This window comes from Scardinius erythrophthalmus (assembly GCF_964197995.2).
Source record: "Scardinius erythrophthalmus genome assembly, chromosome: 13".
NCBI classification, from domain to species: domain Eukaryota; kingdom Metazoa; phylum Chordata; class Actinopteri; order Cypriniformes; family Leuciscidae; genus Scardinius; species Scardinius erythrophthalmus.
In genome coordinates this window covers 5095812-5114586 of record NC_138233.1, presented here as the reverse complement: position 1 = coordinate 5114586, position 18775 = coordinate 5095812, and the positions used below count along the sequence as shown (strand labels likewise).

Sequence of the window (18775 nt, the reverse complement as noted above, 5' to 3'; positions counted from 1 at the left end):
ATGTATATTGCTGAACTAATGTGGCTCAAACGACAGAGGTGCGGCCATGTGACTGTGCTTTCAGGAAACAGTCGAGACTAGTTGGTTAGTTGCTCCAACGATGCTTCATACTATGGTAGTTAGTCAACGAATGACTTCGTTAAACGGGAAACGCACCCCAGGTTTGTAAAACACAAGGTAAAGGATGCAAATGATGACATGAGGATGAAGAAATGATTCCTGTAACCCCTAGGCCGTAAGCTCATTTAAAAAAGGGTAAACCATGAGCATGTTTCTTAAGCCTCATGTTTGCTTCAACCGTGATCAATATCAGCAGGGCTTTTTACACAGATGGTCATGAATGTGAGATTTAATCATGGTTTAACACCGTACAAGAAAATAATCTGTCTTACATAATGCACACAACTTGTGATAAACCCTATATGGACAGAAAAGGCCGTGCAGAAGTACAAAACAGTCACTATATACAGACAGATCAATGAGTTCGGCTTCAATCCGGGCTGCTTCTGTCATCCAAACTGCTTTGCATCCTACGTTCCAATCGCTTCGGGTCAAACGGGTCATTTGTAGGAGCTGCGGGCTTCTCGCAGTGACCGGTCGTAAGGCATGGAGGCGAAGAAAGAGTTCCTCAGCTGGCAGTTGATGAAGAACACGATGAGGAGGACGAGGAGGAAAAGCACCAGACACATCACCACATAGGTGGCCAGGTCGGGTTTGTCGGGCTCTCCCTCTCGCAGCGAGCTCCCGCGGCCCGTGGGCTTCAGGAGGGCCGACACGCTCACGGGCCCGTGGGACACGCTCAGCGGCGCCTGCGTGTGTGTGTGGGTCATCAGGTCGAAGTCTTGCGCCGCTGCCGTGGAGTTCAACAGCATCTGCCTCAGCATGATGAATCTAGACCACAACAGACAAATATACATTGGATATGTATGATTATACTAGTAGGAAGCAGTCACATGCAGGATAAGATGATATCTGAAACACACTGGGGCTAGTTGTCACAGGGTCTTCATCTCAGGTTTTGAGTCAAATTCTTCTTTTATTTAGCAGAGGTTTTGTGTGGTGGTTTTCCCTAGAAGTGTTTGATATCCTCTCTAAACTAATAACCTAATATCAACATATGTTATACTGGTTGGCTAAATAAGTGAACACAGTGAAATCATATTGACATAAAATAACACAAAAGTCGCTATTTAATACAGGTGGATTTGAGCTGAAGTGTTGAATGTGTCCTCATGATACGTATTTTACAAGGCAGTTTGGGGCAAGTTGTCACATGGTTTTGTACAGTTCATTAACAAACACTTTCCACTGGCCAAAACAATGTTTTGTTTATTTATTTAAGCCTATTTTTGCTCTTTCATGAATTGAGTTTATAGGACTAATTGTTTCATTTTTAATTCATTCATATTTTGCTTTTTTTGTTACTTCAGATAGCATTTTACATATTTTTTAACAAAGGGTTTCTTCTCAAACTCACTGAGACAACGTATACCCCATATTATGTGCCAACATGCCCCGATACAAGTTCAACGTGTGCTCAATAAACAGTATATTTTATGCAGGGCAATTACGGTGAAAATTAAACAGTGATCAAGACTTTAATATTTGTGTCTGCACAGTAATCAAGTTTCATAAAAAATACACCTAAACAAAGAAATAAGCTTTTAACTAGAATAAAAGATGTGACAACTTACCCCAGTCTCCTTTATCGATAGTGTAAATACTGGCTATTAAAAACGATATTTTAATGCAATAACAAAAAATACATATAATTTACTAAAAGCAAATGAAAACACCGTTGAGGTGAACGTTAAGATAAGCGTTGCGCAGGGATCCACTCACTGTCTGTGCGCCTCGGACAGGAGGGCGAGTCGTTGCGTTCGCATACCACACTCTCCCCAAGACCAGCAGACCTCCAACACTCCTCAGACGGGGGCTCTGGTCATCGGCACTACATCCACAGATGGCGCAAACAGTCTATCCATGTCCCACAATGTGCGTTTCCATAGAGTCTTGCGCTATAGGAGAGAGTGGACCTCTCCAATCACACCGACGGATCCAAATCTCCCCAAACGTCTCAATAAACGCGCAGTGAAGCTCACAACGGGTTTCAGTTTCTTCGCATACACAGAATCACTCCTTTCACGCGGGTTCCCATGGTTTGGAAGGTTTATATCCGGGGAAAGTGGCTCTCCTCACGCGCATCCGTCATTCAATACCTCAGGTGATGGGTGCCAATCGATCCGGTTCGGCTGGAGAGGAAGAGAACAAATGAAGGAAACATAGAAACGTAAGATAAACGAGCAGTTCTCTGTGCGCAATGGAGACGGAGACGCGTAAATGTCTCTCTCTCTCCTCAGACAGACTCTTCAATTTGAGAACAAGTGAGTGGAAGAGTTTCAAGAGGGTGCGGAATGTCTCGGAGAGGTTTTACAGGGAGAGAGAGAGAGGGAGAGAGAGACATGCAGCCTATCAGCTGAGCCAGACATTTAAAGGGACCGTCTGAGCTGCTGATGTCATCATGAGTTATTCTGGCTCAGAATTGTGCGTGATGTCGCATGTTGGATCATCAAATGTGTGTTACCGTCGTTGAACTGTATAAGTGTAGTAGTGCAAGGGTGCTGTGTTCCATTAAAGTAATGGATCATTCTCATGCATTAGGCTGTGGTGACTGACGCAGGCTTACTAAAGTTTGCTGAAAACCATAGTAAACACAGGTGGTAATGAGACAGACAGCCACAGAGAATTAAAGCTCATCACAAGTAGCTTTTCTACAAGCTGAGACAAATCCTGATTGATAAAAGGTGCACACAAATACAAAACACCACCATGGTAACACATGACACTAAAACATGCAATGTGTTTAAGAACATAAGACATAAGACATAACATAACTGATAAGAAGAGAAAAAAAAAACATAAGAAGAAACACGTATTTCAATGAAAAAAGTCACACAGATAATTCTTGGAGCATCAGTACATTTGCACTGTAAATTTGCACAACATTCATTGTAAATGATAAGATGACTCATTCTTCCAAAAACGTTAACATTTTTCCAAATAGATTTTTTAGCGCAATTTTCCACCGGACAAAATTGCGCTTGTTAACTCATGATTTCTGTTCTGTCTGTGCGCACCAATCTTGCACTTCTATCTACTCCTCAACCAGACCACCTAGAGACTTCGGGTTTTCGGCATTATGTTAAGGAAGGTCTAATCTCGGGAACGCACAAAAAAAAAAATCCAGGAAAAGATTTACTATCTCTTAGTGTTGTGATCCCATGACGTCAGAAAATTGCGCTAAAACACTCACTGAGTTTTTATTACTTGTTTTAGTTTTTCACCAAATATAGTAGGAAACTTAGTCTCTTACTGTTAAAATTATGCAATAAAACCTAATGAGACAATGGAGTCTAGTGGATTTCACTCTGAAGAGCCTGAAACATACTTTACTTTCTCTTTAATACAAAATAAATCTGGCATGCATAATGTGCCAAGTTTGGAATAATCTGAATGAATAACCCATTCATTCATTTTTTCTTAAGGAATTAGCACTGCTGAGTGTGATGTTCAAGTAACCTCTCAATGAAGACGCAGGTATTCATATAAGTTTGAGGACACGCCCTCCTTGTGTTAATCACATCATATCACAGCTCAGAGGTTAAATGGCTCATCAATATTCATCAGCACCTGTCTTGAATTAGCAGTGAACGGTGCGATTAGGACAGAGTCACATTGGCTGGGTGACCCCACTGAAGTGAACAGACGGGCCGATTGGACACGACCATAACATGTCATTTATAGACAGAAAGAGTTTACGCAGCAGTTTCATTCACTACACCATTAAACATAAAGCTTCTTCTTAAGTTGATATTTGCAGCATTTTAAAGAAAAACACTTTAAATATTCTTCAATGGAATTATTCCTTCAGAATCCTCTTAGCGTTTTTGTAGGGCTTGTATTGCTATGTGGCTTTAAAGAAAGCTATTCATGTTACATTATAGGTTCTTCAGATCAGTGTTTTGGTTTCTGGGCTTTTTAAGACACCAGTACACTTAAGTGTGTGTGAAAAAGCTGTCACACGAGCCTGAAAACATGCCAGTCTGCATTAAATGACCAGGTTAATGTGCTCTAGGAAGACTTTGTCGCCTCGTGTAAGCATCTTACACACAAGCGTTTTGCCTAAAGTGCAGAAATCTCCACGCCGCAGCTCAGCATAAATATCCTCCGGTGGTATTTGCCTCCGCTGAAGGGAAGAGCGTTGCTGTAATTGCGTCGGGCTAAGGAGATTATAATTGCTTTGCAACTGACACTTTTCCTCTAAATGGCCAGTTTTGCCACCGGGAACCTTCCTGCCTCCCCCACCAATACACTGACCCATTTTTCTGTTCTTGCGCTGTCCAATCCAATCTACCTCTAATCCACTCGCTGACAAATAAGTCCCTCGCCTTTATGAAATTCCACCTGGAGGGCCGTTATGATTCTAGAGATAGCGTGGACATGGACGGAAGCAAGCGAGAAAAGACATGCAAGGGCGTATTTTTAGACCACCAAACATCCATATCTTTGTTCGCCCTAATTAGTATCTGGCCTGGAACTAGAATTTAACACGTATATGTTAAGAAAAAGCTACCGTCCTCCCCCCTCAGCTCTCTCGTCCCAGAAGAAACGCACGTAATTAACCGTGAAAAGATGTAAAATCACACTTGAGGACAACGGCAGATAGACAACACGCGACGGATGCGCAAGCTTTCCTCCTACGTCCCCGCTGATGACTGGAGCTTGTTCTCGGCAGGGGAGACACGAGGTAATGTGAGATAAGTCTTCCCGCCACAGGCCGTAGAGCCTCATGCGTTCCCCTAATGAAGAACTGCGATTCACACGCTCTTCATCAAGCCCAGCTCTGGGTCTTTTCGAGGTTATGTGAAGTTAGCATCCCGCTGACGTTTGTGGCTGGGTCTCCTCGTGAGGTTATGAGCGGCTCGTGACAGAAATGCACATGAGGTGAAGAGGGAAATGACTGGAAATGTTTACAGAGGTGCGCCATGGAATTAGTTTAGCACCTAAAATAGATCACGTCATGCAGATTATATTTTCTGCATTTAGCAGACGTACTTCAGAGAGGCTTATGAAAAGTGCTTTAACGTCAACCGATGGCAAAGCATGCAATTCAGGAAGTTACAACATGATGTTTGGGATTCAGACTCACTGAGATTTGTTGAGGTTTGTTGAATTGGAACTTGCTAAGTCAAGCATCGCCATTGCTCATATTTAGAATTCAAATTGTCAAACATTTTCCAGTTTCACAGACAAGGCTTAAACTAGTCTAGTCCCAAAGTAAAATGCATGTTTGAGCTGTAGGCAAATTGCATTGACAGATCTTAACCCTTTAAAGCCGCATGTATCATATTTGATACACGAGTTTCTAAGACATATACTGAATCAGTGAGAGCATGAGCATAGGTGCTTTATGTCTAAACAGTAATGTCAAATTGTAGTAATGTTATTTTATGACTACCACAATGCAAACACACACAATATTGGGATGATTCAATTAATGGCAATTAATGACTGAAATGCCATAACCCTCTGGGATTCTTCGCCCGAAAACGGGCGAAAACTTGAACGTTTCGAATTGTTTAATTTTTTTGCTTCATTGGATGGGGGTGAAACTTGGTGACTTTTGTTTTATTACCTATATGAACACACAAAAAAAAATCAAGGAGATGATTCTGATATGGTAAAGGGTCGTAAAAAAAAAGTCACACTTAGCTTCCTCCCGCCCGAAAACGGGCGACATAGGAAATGAATGGGAAATACGAAAAAATAGGAAAACTCAGAGAAACTTTTGGTGGTACAAGCTACAGATCAGCCACTGTGCTGAAAAAAAGTGTACAGCAATGAAGGGGTGACACTCTAAAACATCAAGAGTGCAAATAAGACACCCCCCCCACACACACACACACACACACACCCACACACACACACCCACACACACAGAGAAATGAACTGGTAAGCCTGAAACAGCCAATTTTGCCCCAAACTATATAAAAATTATATAATCATAATAACTCCAAAACTATAGCAAGGAGAGTCAAAAGGTAGGTATCGTTTGAAAGAACTCTTTTTACATTTTTTGAAAATATAAATTACATTACATTTGGACATTGTCCTGCCAAGAAACGGCGGATAAAAGACAATATATATATATAGAATTTTTATTATGATTTTGCATATCTTTCTTATTTGTCATGGAATAACTCAGGAAGGAAATAAGGTAGGAGGAAAATTCTTTTTTAGTGAAGTCCCCCTATGTTAGCTGCATCTGGATAAAAAAAAAAAAATTTGGATAAAGGAATCAAAAATTACAGCATTTTGAAAAGAGATAGCCTTTTTGTACAGTCTTTGACACCCCCTCATGGGCAATTTTTTCTCCATGAAGAATATCTTGTCATAAAAGCAATAGATTATGTTAATTTTGGGCTCATTTTAATTGTAATAATATGCTGTAAAAAATGAAGTGCAATGTTCAATGATCTGTGAATGTTTCATGAGCTGTATGATGTTTTTGACACATTGCAGTACATTATTTTATAGATTATGAAAAAAAGAAATTCTATTTATCAGCAAATAACTCAGCAAATACTTAAGAGTTTTTCAAAGTGGATACATTCACTGTAAAGTTCAGACTCTAAGCTTTCAAATGACATCAACTTTGTGTTAATCAAGGCAAGATTTTTGAAAAATATGGTAATGAATATTTTCGCAGCTAGGTGGCGCCTGCTGGCGGTACACTTGGTTTTAGAGGGATTACTCAGCACTCGTTAGGAATTAATAAATGTAATAAAAGATCCTAAGATCCTGAGATCCTAAGCTTTAAAATGATATATAATTTGTGTTGTTCCATTCAGTGGTTGCTTAGTAATTTAAAAAAAATGTTTCTAAATGGGAATAAATCAAATAAATAAATAAAAAAGCTATAGGCCGCCTAAAGCTATAGGCCGCCAAAGTGCATCTTTGCACTTTGTTGGTGCAAAGATGCAAGCATTGCACCAACAACCACTTCTCACATGTGTACTGTGAGAAGTGTAAGGTGCATCTTTGCCTGAACAAAGACAGAAACTGCTATGTTTTCAAACTGTTAAAGGCATAATAGATTTTTTGTATCTAAAATCTACACTGTTGTAAACAAAACGTTCCCCAAAAGCCTGATGTATCAAATGTGATACAAAAAATATATCATAAACAAAATGAGTTGGCAAAAAAAAAAATTTATATTTTGATTCAAGGCTTAATAAACATCTAATTTCCAAAAATATATAATTTTCTGTCATTTTTTTAATGTGTCAGGCTTTAAAGGGTTAAAATACATCAGTGCCATGCATGGTTTTGTCTCAAGATGCACGCCAGTAATGTGTTTTTTTTTTCTAAGGCACACTTAAAAAAGCTACTTAAATGTCCTAATTAAACTAAGGCCTAATCCTGGCTTCATCTAAGGGAACCATAAGGATTAAAATATTAGTGTGGAGATTGTAATTAAGATTTTCACCTGCTTGATGCACTAGCATCACACTGAAAATCACTCAGACATTCATATTCTTCATAAGATGTGAATATGTGTGTTTGTCCGTGTAAATTATGCAGAATCTTCTTCTAAACTGACCTGAAATATAGTTGTGGGATTTACACTGAAACACAGGCATGATTTAATGGCTGCAACACACTGATCTCACCCTGGTATAAAATCGGCAGGGAATAAAGAATGTGTTTGCTGTGGACCAGCGCTGGCAGACGGCAGGACTTCATTTATATAACTCTGTTAAATAAACAGACACAATCCAGGCAGGGTATGGACTATCTCTCCCCCTCTCTCTCTCTCTCTCATGTACAATGGAGCTCAATATCGGCCGCCCACTTTTACAGCGCGCCTTGGTTGTGGAAGTATTTTTCTCATTCATTTTCTCCAAAGGGGTTTAAGAAAATGATTCATTATTGAGCTGTGAGCCAAGAGCTGATCCAACCAGTTCTCAGATGAATCACAACATTTGATCCAAAATGTGTATGACAATCTGAAGCCACTCATCCCATGAAGCACTGCGAATGACGCAATCAAATCAACAAGTTAAAAGTTAATTGAAGATTTTAAATATACAATACAGTACAATCCAGTGCAGTTTATAAGTCTGGGGTCATTCCTTTTTTTTTTTTTGTTTAAAAAAAAATTAATACTTTTATTCAGCAAGGACACATCAAATTGATCAAATGTGACAGTAAATACACGTATAGGCCATAGATTAAGCCAGGATTAGGACTTAGTTCAATTAGGGAACTTAAGTAGCTTTTATAAATGTTAGAAAAACACATTAGTGGTGTGCATCTTGAGACAAAATAATGGCACTGATGTATTTTAAGATTTGTCAGTTCAATTTGCTTTCAGTTCAAACAGCTCAAACATGCATTTTACACTTTTCGTTTGACTGACTTATTCATGTGTATGCAAATGCAGGAGAAACGAAACACAAGCTCATGCGAAGAAGTTTTGCATTTCGGTGCATTAAAGGTCAAGTTTGGTGACCTGCGAATTGGTAATATCACGTGGAGACGTCTGACCAATAGAGGACCGATTGCTCTTGGCTGAATTAAAAGAACGCACTGAATTATGGTTGGTTTAGATCTTCACTGAGATTCTACAATTAAACACAATTCCTTTAAATCAGATGAGGTCGTTGCTTCAAACATCACCTATCAAGCTCTCTGCATCTCGCCTGTTTAACAGCCTCTCCTGAGATGTCTTCATCCTCCTCTTCACGGCTGTCTCAGATTGGTCTCATCTCAACGCCTCATGCTGATTTCCATAAGAATGTCAGCTCTTGCTTGCCATGTGTGTTTACATGCGACACAGAGCGACACGGCGTTATCGTCTGACATGGGAGAGAGGAGCGCGGGAATGTCTGGAAATGACCACAGTTCAACATTATATAAACAGTCGAAAATCCCACAGACAGACTAAACAAACACACACGCACAGGAATAGATTGGAGTGAGAGGAGGATTCGGAGATGACAGATTTCATTAGCACAACCCAGCGGGTTGAGACAATTGCAAGGGTTGAGAGTCTATTGACACAAAATCCCAAATGCATTTCTTCATCCAGGATGGAGAGAGACAACATATGCACACAGCAGTGTGTGGTATTATTTTGTGCCAGTGCAGTCTGGCTGTGTGTGCTATTGTTTATTGTCTGATTGGTTGATTAAAATGTTGTTCCAGGATCAGCAAAGATGTTGATCCAGGAACATGTTGTACTTGGTGAAATCAGGATCTGCAGTTGTGTAAGCAACCAGAACTAAAGGCACCCACACACTAAAAGTGTAGGATTTTGGGTTCAATTCTTCCCTTGGGACAACAGACATCCCACCTCTCCCGGAAGGTACCGGGAATCTCCCGCATATTAATAGTGGCTCCCTGGCACCCACAAATTCTATACAAAATCACAGAAATCGAGCAAGCGAGAGAGAAAGCCTAGATGCGTTTTCGGTGGGATGTTCCTTCGCGTTATCAAAGACTTTTCGATCTAAAATATGGTCTAAGAATGGTTAAAGCTCCCATTAAGTTATTCAAATATTATTTCTGAATGTTAATGAACCTTAGCAAAACATTAACGGAATGTTCCACTCTTTGCAAACATTACTTTTAAATGTTTACTTTTAAACTTTTTGTGCTCATGTTTGAGACCAGATAACACTGAACAGATGTTAGTTTTACTGGAAGAACCTTGCAAGAACGTTGCATGCAGTTCCTAATACTCAGAATCATAAATTCCCAAACTTTTGTCAGCTGAACCCTTCTGGTATAAACATTTTTACCTGAAGTCGCCTTGAATTTTTTCAGGAAAATATTTTGATAATTCACAGGTATATGTAAGAATTTTCATGCATTATTTGCTTTTTTTATTGCTAATGTGTGAACAGCTTGTAATGAAACTTATAAAATGAGGCATTGCCCGACATCCTACTGTAGGTTGTCTATGAAAAAAGCCTGTCGATTCATTTTATGTGAAGGGCTCGGGGCGTTTTTGCCGGGAAAATCAACCTTGCAACAACGTAAGCCAAAGTTCTGAGAACGTGCAATATGGGTAAATGATAGCATACACTCTCACATTATGACAACAGATAATGTGAGAGAACTGGAAAAAAAAACCTTAAAAATGAAATGCAAATTACTTGCAAAACCCACAAACACAGTCTCAATGGGTAATTTGAGAGCATGTGTCTTTATTTACTCGGTCACGACGTTCGGGAGGCCATTATTTTCATTGTAAACATTAATGGAACAAGGTTATTATATTAGGCTATTAAAGGCACAATATGTAACTTTTTTTGCTTTAAAAATAGCAAAAATCACTATATCTATGTTATATATATTTTTTAGTTGTGTACTTACATTATCCCGACTGTTTCCAACAACTTTCAAACCAGGAGAAATTTGTAATTTAATTCGAAGACACGTCCCGTTTCTTTATTTCCGTTTTGTCGCGGTCAATGGTGTCATATCCGCGTTGTCCCTGGTTTCCGCTCGTGCTGCCATAGCAACCAGAGCCGTCTGATAGTAACCAAAGCGACAGACGTGGACAAATGTGTAGTTCGCAATGTCTATTTGCACCCTGTTGTTGTTGTTTCGTTCAAACATTATGGACCATGGCAAGCAGACTTTGTATAAAAAAGGAGAACTAAAACGAGAATCAATATCAGCGCGGTGTTTTCGAGATGCCTAGAGCTCCCATAGACAGTAACGTATATAAACGAGAGCTCCACGTCGAGACTTCGACCGCTCCTACATGTAGGTGAGCACATTTACATAAAACTAATCAATGTTATATAGTTCAACAATGATAAAATGTTAGAATATGATCTGTATGTTATTCTAATGTTGATCTAGCTTACTGCTAGTCTCATACAGACAAACTAACACATACATTTCAACACATTTAAATGCAGTTTAGTGTGCTAGTGTAATGTTAGACCAAGTGAAACAGCGCTGCGTTACCTCACAAGTTTAATTTGTCTAATAAACTGGCCTGTGAGTAGTAATTCTGCGTGTAGTTCGGTAGAATGAAATATCCATATTCCTTTTATATCCGCGGGACTCGCGTCGCGTGTGGAGCTGATAGCTGTCTCTTAGCAATCCCGAACTGCTTCATATCACAGTCATGATAAAAACATCGATGTATTCACTCATCCATAAACATTATTAGATCGGTCGGCTTGACGTTGACGACAAGATCCATAATTCTTAGCAAATGTTGCATCATCAAACTACGCCTTTGTTATTGTAAATAGGTTAGCGACCCCCAGTGGCGAAAAATGCCATGCTGTCCGTTTAAAATATTAGGCTATTTTAAATAGCCTTTTCTCTGCACATTCATGCATTTACAGTAGCCTACACATAAACTGTATACTGAAACCGAATGCACACAGGACTAGTGTAATTATAAATCAATGAGCGAATCTGTGATATTTGCAGGCATCTCCTGCTGTTGACTGTGTGTGTGACTGTAGCGCATCCTACTCACATCTGACTCACTCCAGATCTAATGCCTTCGGTTAAAATTAGAGCTAGCGTGGTTAGTTGGTTCTTGGGTTAGTTGTTTCTTCCAGCATGTGTGTGTGTGTGTGTGTGTGTGTGTGTGTGTGTGTACGTGCGGATTCGAGCGCTGCGTCCCATAATAACCCGTGACAGGTGAGAGCAGACAGAGGCGCCACATGCTCTGCTGTTTGGTCCTGGCAGTGTGACAGAACGGATTCTGTGTGTTCTGCTTTCACTCTTGAGTCAGTGAGAATACAGTCTGAACTCAGATGGCACGACCGCGGACGGTCACTGTTCACGGACTTCCCAGAATCCGCTGCGACGCAAGGGTGTTTGGTGTTGTTTACATGTCACCAGATTCCTGCAATAAGAGCTTCTGAGGATAAACAGATTGCTGGATGTGTTAAAGTTTGTGAGGTGCATCACATCTTTGAAGGGGATTGAATGGGAAATCCATTAAGAGTGAATTGCACCCGCTGATAGCACTGTTTATTTGTACATGTCCTCATGTCTCCCAGCTTGGCCAAGCACTTTAAGCTGGTCTGTTTGGATGGTTTTAGAGGGTTTAGATCACCAGCAGGTTAAAGACCAGCAAACCATCGCAAGGCTTGAAGACACTACACAATCTAAACTGATTTAAACATCAGACACTTGCCGAAAAACTGGCCATCACACAGTAAACGACTGACACACCTTTCAAGCCGTTCCGAACACAAACTCACATTGAGACACATGACAAATGTAAACAACGTGTTCTAAAATCGGTCCAAAAATTCAAACATGTTGCATTATTTTTCTGTTATCACTGTAAAGCTGCTATGAAACAATATGCATTGTAAAAGCGCTATATAAATAAAGGTGACTTGACTGACTTCAAATGTCTGTGACATTAAACCAGATTTAAACCAGTCAACATTTTAGCTAATTAAGATTCTCTTCTAACTGTTGCTCAGCCATTACATTATTTGAGCTGAAAGAGAAAACTGACCATAGATGAAGACTTCAACACTAACTCGAGGTTAGTGTATACTAGGTTCTTTGTATACTCAAAGCACTATATAAAAGTAGAATAAGTTGCAAAGTGGACCAGACTTTACACTAATAGTCAAAAATCCAGCTCCAAAAGAGTCTAAGGACTGTCGGTGAGTGTTAACAGATTCTGATCACCTGTAGATCTCAAGCGCTCATCAGTCGTCCAGTATCTATCCCAGGGTGCCGCGGGGCGACGGCCTCGATGGGAAAGAATGAGATGGTGATGATGATGGCGGTGCTGGTGGGACTTTGCTGCTGACAGTAATGAGTGATGGCTTCTCTCCAGGGAAATAAAACGTGTGTGAGGAGGGGGGAAAAAGAGAAATGTATGGGGAATAAGTGGTGTCATTCTTCTTGCCATACGCCAGTGCGTTTGTGCCTAAAGGACTGGAATATAATCAATATCCTTCTGTTCAAATGCTCACACACATACACACACACACACACACACACACACACACACACACACACACACACACACAGAGGAAAGGGAATTCTTCAGCATGATATTTCTCGTTAGGTTCTGCTGGAGGTCGATTTTAAACAAAATCAAAAGTGAAAATACACTGTTTGATAGGGTTTGTCACACATCCATGTGTCTGAGAAAAAAGAGGTGTCCTGTGTGAAAAACACAAATTAATGGACCTTAATCAGGGTAGATGCAATATTTAATTAGATGAAAATGAAAATGAGGTTTTTGGCCACTGGAAATGTTTGGAAACACACACGTTTGGCTGATAGATCAACATCAAATACACTTTTTCATTCACATCATTTTAAAAGGCATTTACTCTGATTAAGGTCCATAACGCAAATGTTTATCATATATAGCAACAAGATCATACGGAGAGATTTCCTTCTTCTCAGATGTTTCTCCTGAGAAAAAAAAAAAACCACAGAAATGGAGAGTTAATACAAAGAAAGAGACTGGTTTAATAAACAAAAACTCAAAAACAAGAGAAAAAAATTTGTGAAAAATCATGAAAATATTATAAATGTTTTTGTTCATTTAAATTAATCTGAAATAAAATAAAAGGTATGGTTCCCTGGTTCCACGTTTGGTGATGCTCATTCTGTTCGCTGGTTCCCTGGATGTACGTTTGGTGATGCTCATTCTGTTCCCTGGTTCCACGTTTAGTGATGCTCATTCTGTTCCCTGGTTCCACGTTTGGTGATGCTCATTTTGTTCCCTGGTTCCCTGGTTCCACGTTTGGTGATGCTCATTCTGTTCCCTGGTTCCACTTTGGTGATGCTTATTCTGTTCCCTGGTTCCCTGGTTCCACGTTTGGTGATGCTCATTCTTTTCCCTGGTTCCCTGGTTCCACGTTTGGTGATGCTCATTCTGTTCTCTGGGTCCCTGGTTCCAAGTTTGGTGATGCTCATTCTGTTCCCTGGTTCCACTTTGGTGATGCTCATTCTGTTCCCTGCTTCCCTGGTTCCCTGGTTCCACGTTTGGTGATGCTCATTCTGTTCACTGGTTCCCTGGTTCCACATTTGGTGATGCTCATTCTGTTCCCTGGTTCCACTTTGGTGATGCTTATTCTGTTCCCTGGTTCCACTTTGGTGATGCTCATTCTGTTCACTGCTTCCCTGGTTCCATGCTTGGTGATGCTCATTCTGTTCCCTGGTTCCCTGGTTCCACGTTTGGTGATGCTCATTCTTTTCCCTGGTTCCCTGGTTCCACATTTGGTGATGCTCATTCTGTTCCCTGGTTCCCTGGTTCCACGTTTGTTGATGCTCATTCTGTTCCCTGGTTCCACGTTTGGTGATGCTCATTCTGTTCCATGGTTCCACGTTAGGTTATGCTCATTCTGTTCCCTGGTTCCACTTTGGTGATGCTCATTCTGTTCCCTGGTTCCCTGGTTCCACGTTTGGTGATGCTCATTCTGTTCACTGGTTCCCTGGTTCCACATTTGGTGATGCTCATTCTGTTCCCTGGTTCCACTTTGGTGATGCTTATTCTGTTCCCTGGTTCCACTTTGGTGATGCTCATTCTGTTCACTGCTTCCCTGGTTCCATGCTTGGTGATGCTCATTCTGTTCCCTGGTTCCACTTTGGTGATGCTTATTCTGTTCCCTGGTTCCCTGGTTCCACGTTTGGTGATGCTCATTCTTTTCCCTGGTTCCCTGGTTCCACGTTTGGTGATGCTCATTCTGTTCCCTGGTTCCCTGGTTCCACGTTTGTTGATGCTCATTCTGTTCCCTGGTTCCACGTTTGGTGATGCTCATTCTGTTCCATGGTTCCACGTTAGGTGATGCTCATTCTGTTCCCTGGTTCCACTTTGGTGATGCTTATTCTGTTCCCTGGTTCCCTGGTTCCACGTTTGGTGATGCTCATTCTTTTCCCTGGTTCCCTGGTTCCACGTTTGGTGATGCTCATTCTGTTCCCTGGTTCCACTTTGGTGATGCTTATTCTGTTCCCTGGTTCCCTGGTTCCACGTTTGGTGATGCTCATTCTTTTCCCTGGTTCCCTGGTTCCACGTTTGGTGATACTCATTCTGTTCCCTGGTTCCACGTTTGGTGATGCTCATTCTGTTCCCTGGTTCCACAATTGGTGATGCTCATTCTGTTCTCTGGTTCCCTGGTTCCACGTTTGGTGATGTTCATTCTATTCCCTGGTTCCACTTTGGTGATGCTTATTCTGTTCCCTGGTTCCACTTTGGTGATGCTTATTCTGTTCACTGGTTCCCTGGTTCCACGTTTGGTGATGCTCATTCTGTTCCCTGGTTCCACTTTGGTGATGCTCATTCTGTTCCCTGGTTCCACGTTTGGTGATGCTCATTCTGTTCACTGGTTCCACGTTTGGTGATGCTCATTCTGTTCCCTGGTTCCACGTTTGGTGATGCTCATTCTGTTCACTGGTTCCCTGGTTGCCGTGGTTTTATGTTTATTTTGTTATTAAACTATAAAACTGCATTTGGATCCAGCTCTTTTGTTTTTCTGAGTTCACCCAGCATTACAATATTGCATATAAATAATAATAATAAAATGACAGACTCAGATATGAAAGTCTGTGATCAATAGGATCTAAATAATTAACTCATTACACTTATTAATATTTCTCATTACATTCTCCAAAGATCAAATGATCCGTGCTGCAATTCACATTCATTTTATACACTCTTAAAAATAAAGGATCCAAAAGCGTGATGCCATAGAAAAACCATTTGTGGTTCTCTAAAGAACCGTTCAGGGAACAGTTCGTAAAATAACCATTTTTTCTAAGTGTGAAGAACTTTAAAAAAAAAATCCAAAGAAACTTTTGTGCAATGGAAAATGTCCATTGATGTCAAAGTTTCTTCATGGAACCATATAGGTTCTAATTAAGAACCTTTATTTTTAAGAGTATAGCTCTATTTGATTATGGCTCTACTGACCGCTTGAGACCGCTTTTTATTTCTTTTGCAGGAGAAACGTCTGAGACAAAGCTGATACTTTATCACTAAGTAGTCTCTTGAGCTATAAAAGAGAAAAGCTCTGAGCAATGTCATGAGACTGCAGCGCTGGCACGTGTTTTTAATGCATAAATAAATAAATTAAACCAACAATTCGGGCACATAGATGCACCACAAACCCTTGCCAGTGTCATTCATGTGACGTTCCCGGAGGGTGGCATTGTGAGATTCCTCTTCCTCTGTCACTCCCTGAAGACGCCTGGACTAACGCCAGCCTAGATGTCACGCACCCAAGCCTTCGTGTCCTTCTCCTGGAGCCGTGCCTGCGTTTATTTCCCATCTTATATCATTAGCTGGACGTTTGAATGTGTCGCTGCGGCTGAAACATTCAGAAGCGTGTCCCAAAACAACCTCGCCTGCGTGGGACACAAACACAAAATATGTTATGATCCAACATCATGTCCCTGCACCCGTATGGATGATTCACGATCATGCGGTGGCCTGGAAAATATCCTTTGTCCAAAATCAAAACATCATATTCATTAATTCAACTCATTTCAATTCAAATGTGTCAAAACAACTCAAAACAAAACAAGATTCAGTTCAAGTGAAATCAATTCATTCAGTCTCTGACTGATTTAAATATGAGAAAGATTTTGTTTCTGACTGGAACACAAGGATTTGTAATATGTTGAGTCAAGTTACATTTATTTCTATTGCACTTTATGCAAAACATATTTTGAAGCAGCTTCACAGTGACAAAATAACCGAATCAATTATGCAAACTTCATCAATTATTAAATTGTGATGTATAGCAGCTCTAAAAAGACAATAGTGTCATTGTTCAGCTCAACTCAGTTCAGTGTTGATTCAGTTCAGGCTGATTTGTGGATTGTAAAAGAAATTCTGTGTTTTTTCACATTCACTCATTTCAAAGAGTACAAGTGTGACGATGTTTGTTTTTTACAACCATTTTGCTTTTTCCAATCATGTCCACGATATTGTGTGTGTGTGTGTGTGTGTGTACAGTATGTGTGTGCAAGTGTGTGTGTGTGTGTGTGTGTGTGTGTGTGTGTGTGTGTGTGTGTGTGTGTGTGTGTGTGTGTGTGTGTGTGTGTGTGTGTGTGTGTGTGTGTGTGTGTGTGTGTGTGTGTGTGTGTGTGTGTTACATAGCCAGTGCCACAAACGTCACAGAGTTTCATACCATTGTGGTGAAAATGAAAAAGAAAAGTATATTTTTTAGGTTAAAAGTGAGGGTTAAAAGTAATATAAAGTAATGAAGTACTCAGAGAGAATCTGCTGGTTCTTGAGGTGAGAATTACAGAAGGTGAACGCCTGAAGCCCTTCACATGATTAATGTCCAGCCGTCTCTTACACCTGACCGAGACCATGACGTGCGGAGAAAGAGCGTGATATCTCCAGGCACCAGTGTCTCCATTGGCTCATTTCTGACATATTAGAAAAAGAATGATGATTACAAATGAATAATATATGATGCATTAGATATTATATATTATATTTCAATAGAAATGCTACAAATCTGACTGAAAGTTACATTTCTGTCATCGTCTACTCACTCTCATGTTCTTCCAATATGCTGTTATTTGTCTGTGAAACACAAAGGAAGAATTTTCACATCTGTGAAGCTCCAAAAAGGACAGAAAAAAAAGTGTGGAGTTTGAGAGTTTTAAAACTTGTTTATAGCTCACACTCACTCAAATGGCACATTATGATACACACAAGAAAACCAATGATGTTTAGGCATCGGTTGACATTGACTATCTCTTTAAAGTCACCATGAAAGCAAAATGGACCATTTTTTTTTTTTTGTAATGTTGCAGTGTCTATTATAAATGATTTATCTGTGCACATCACTATTTTTTTTAATTCATGTTTAATTCTTGTAATCTTAAATCAGAATAATTTCCCCTCCCTCTTGCAGCAATATCTCTTCTCTTTTCTGATGACAGTTTACAGGCGTGAGGGCGGGGCAACCTGTCACTCACATGAGATCCTCCAATAGCAAACCACAACCATCCAATCAATTACACACAGACAAAATCAAGCCCCGCCCTTTACTGTAAACCCCAACGCTCAAAATGATTAATTGGTTTGAGTAGGACAAACTTAAAATTTGACTAATTAGTTCAGTCAGATTAACTTTTATGAGTATTTAGCACTTTCTTTTTCTTTCAAGTTCACAGAACTGATATTTTTTAAGTAAACTGAACTGTTTCATTGTTTTGAGATTTAAGAAATTATTTATTTTAATTTAGACAAAGTTAACTCAGTTAACTCAGTTAACTGAAACGACTGGGATGTATATTTCCCAGCATGCTTTGCCGATGGCACCCGAAAGGGAGAGTAAATGCTAAAATTAAGTGTAATTTAATGTTTTTTTGTGCAAGATTAATGTTAAGTGGGAGATTTAGTAGTGATTAATGTTATGTTATGCTAATTTAGAAGAATTTCTGTTAATGATGGTTTTAGGATAGTTACCATCATGCTGACAAGTGGTGCATGCGGCTTGATTTGAGAGCAAATAAAACCTTATTATTGCTATACTCATACAGCAAGTGCTACTGTGTAACATACTATTGCAAAAATTTTAACAAAATAGTAGGTTAGCAAACTAACTTGTTTAAGCTAGCTAAGTTTATACTAATAAAAGAGTTCACATTGAGATTACATGAAAGTTTTAAGTTAAATGTATAAATTAGTGTACTAAAGTTAAAATGCATAAGTAAAAAATAAAAATCTGCC

General features: G+C 39.9%; 2 protein-coding genes across 2 annotated transcripts in view; both read right to left on the bottom strand.

Moving 5' to 3' along the window:
- Nucleotides 1–18775, bottom strand: part of diaph1 (diaphanous related formin 1) — a 171424-nt gene that overhangs the window by 118761 nt on the left and 33888 nt on the right. The window lies entirely within an intron of this gene.
- LOC308700362 (small integral membrane protein 32-like) lies at nt 334–2406 on the bottom strand. The gene is made up of 2 exons (XM_081381958.1): nt 1843–2406; nt 334–891 (listed from the first exon to the last, which is right to left on the bottom strand). Exons 1-2 carry the CDS (start codon nt 1884–1886, stop codon nt 561–563), a joined length of 375 nt encoding a protein of 124 aa, XP_081238084.1. The 5' UTR covers nt 1887–2406; the 3' UTR covers nt 334–560.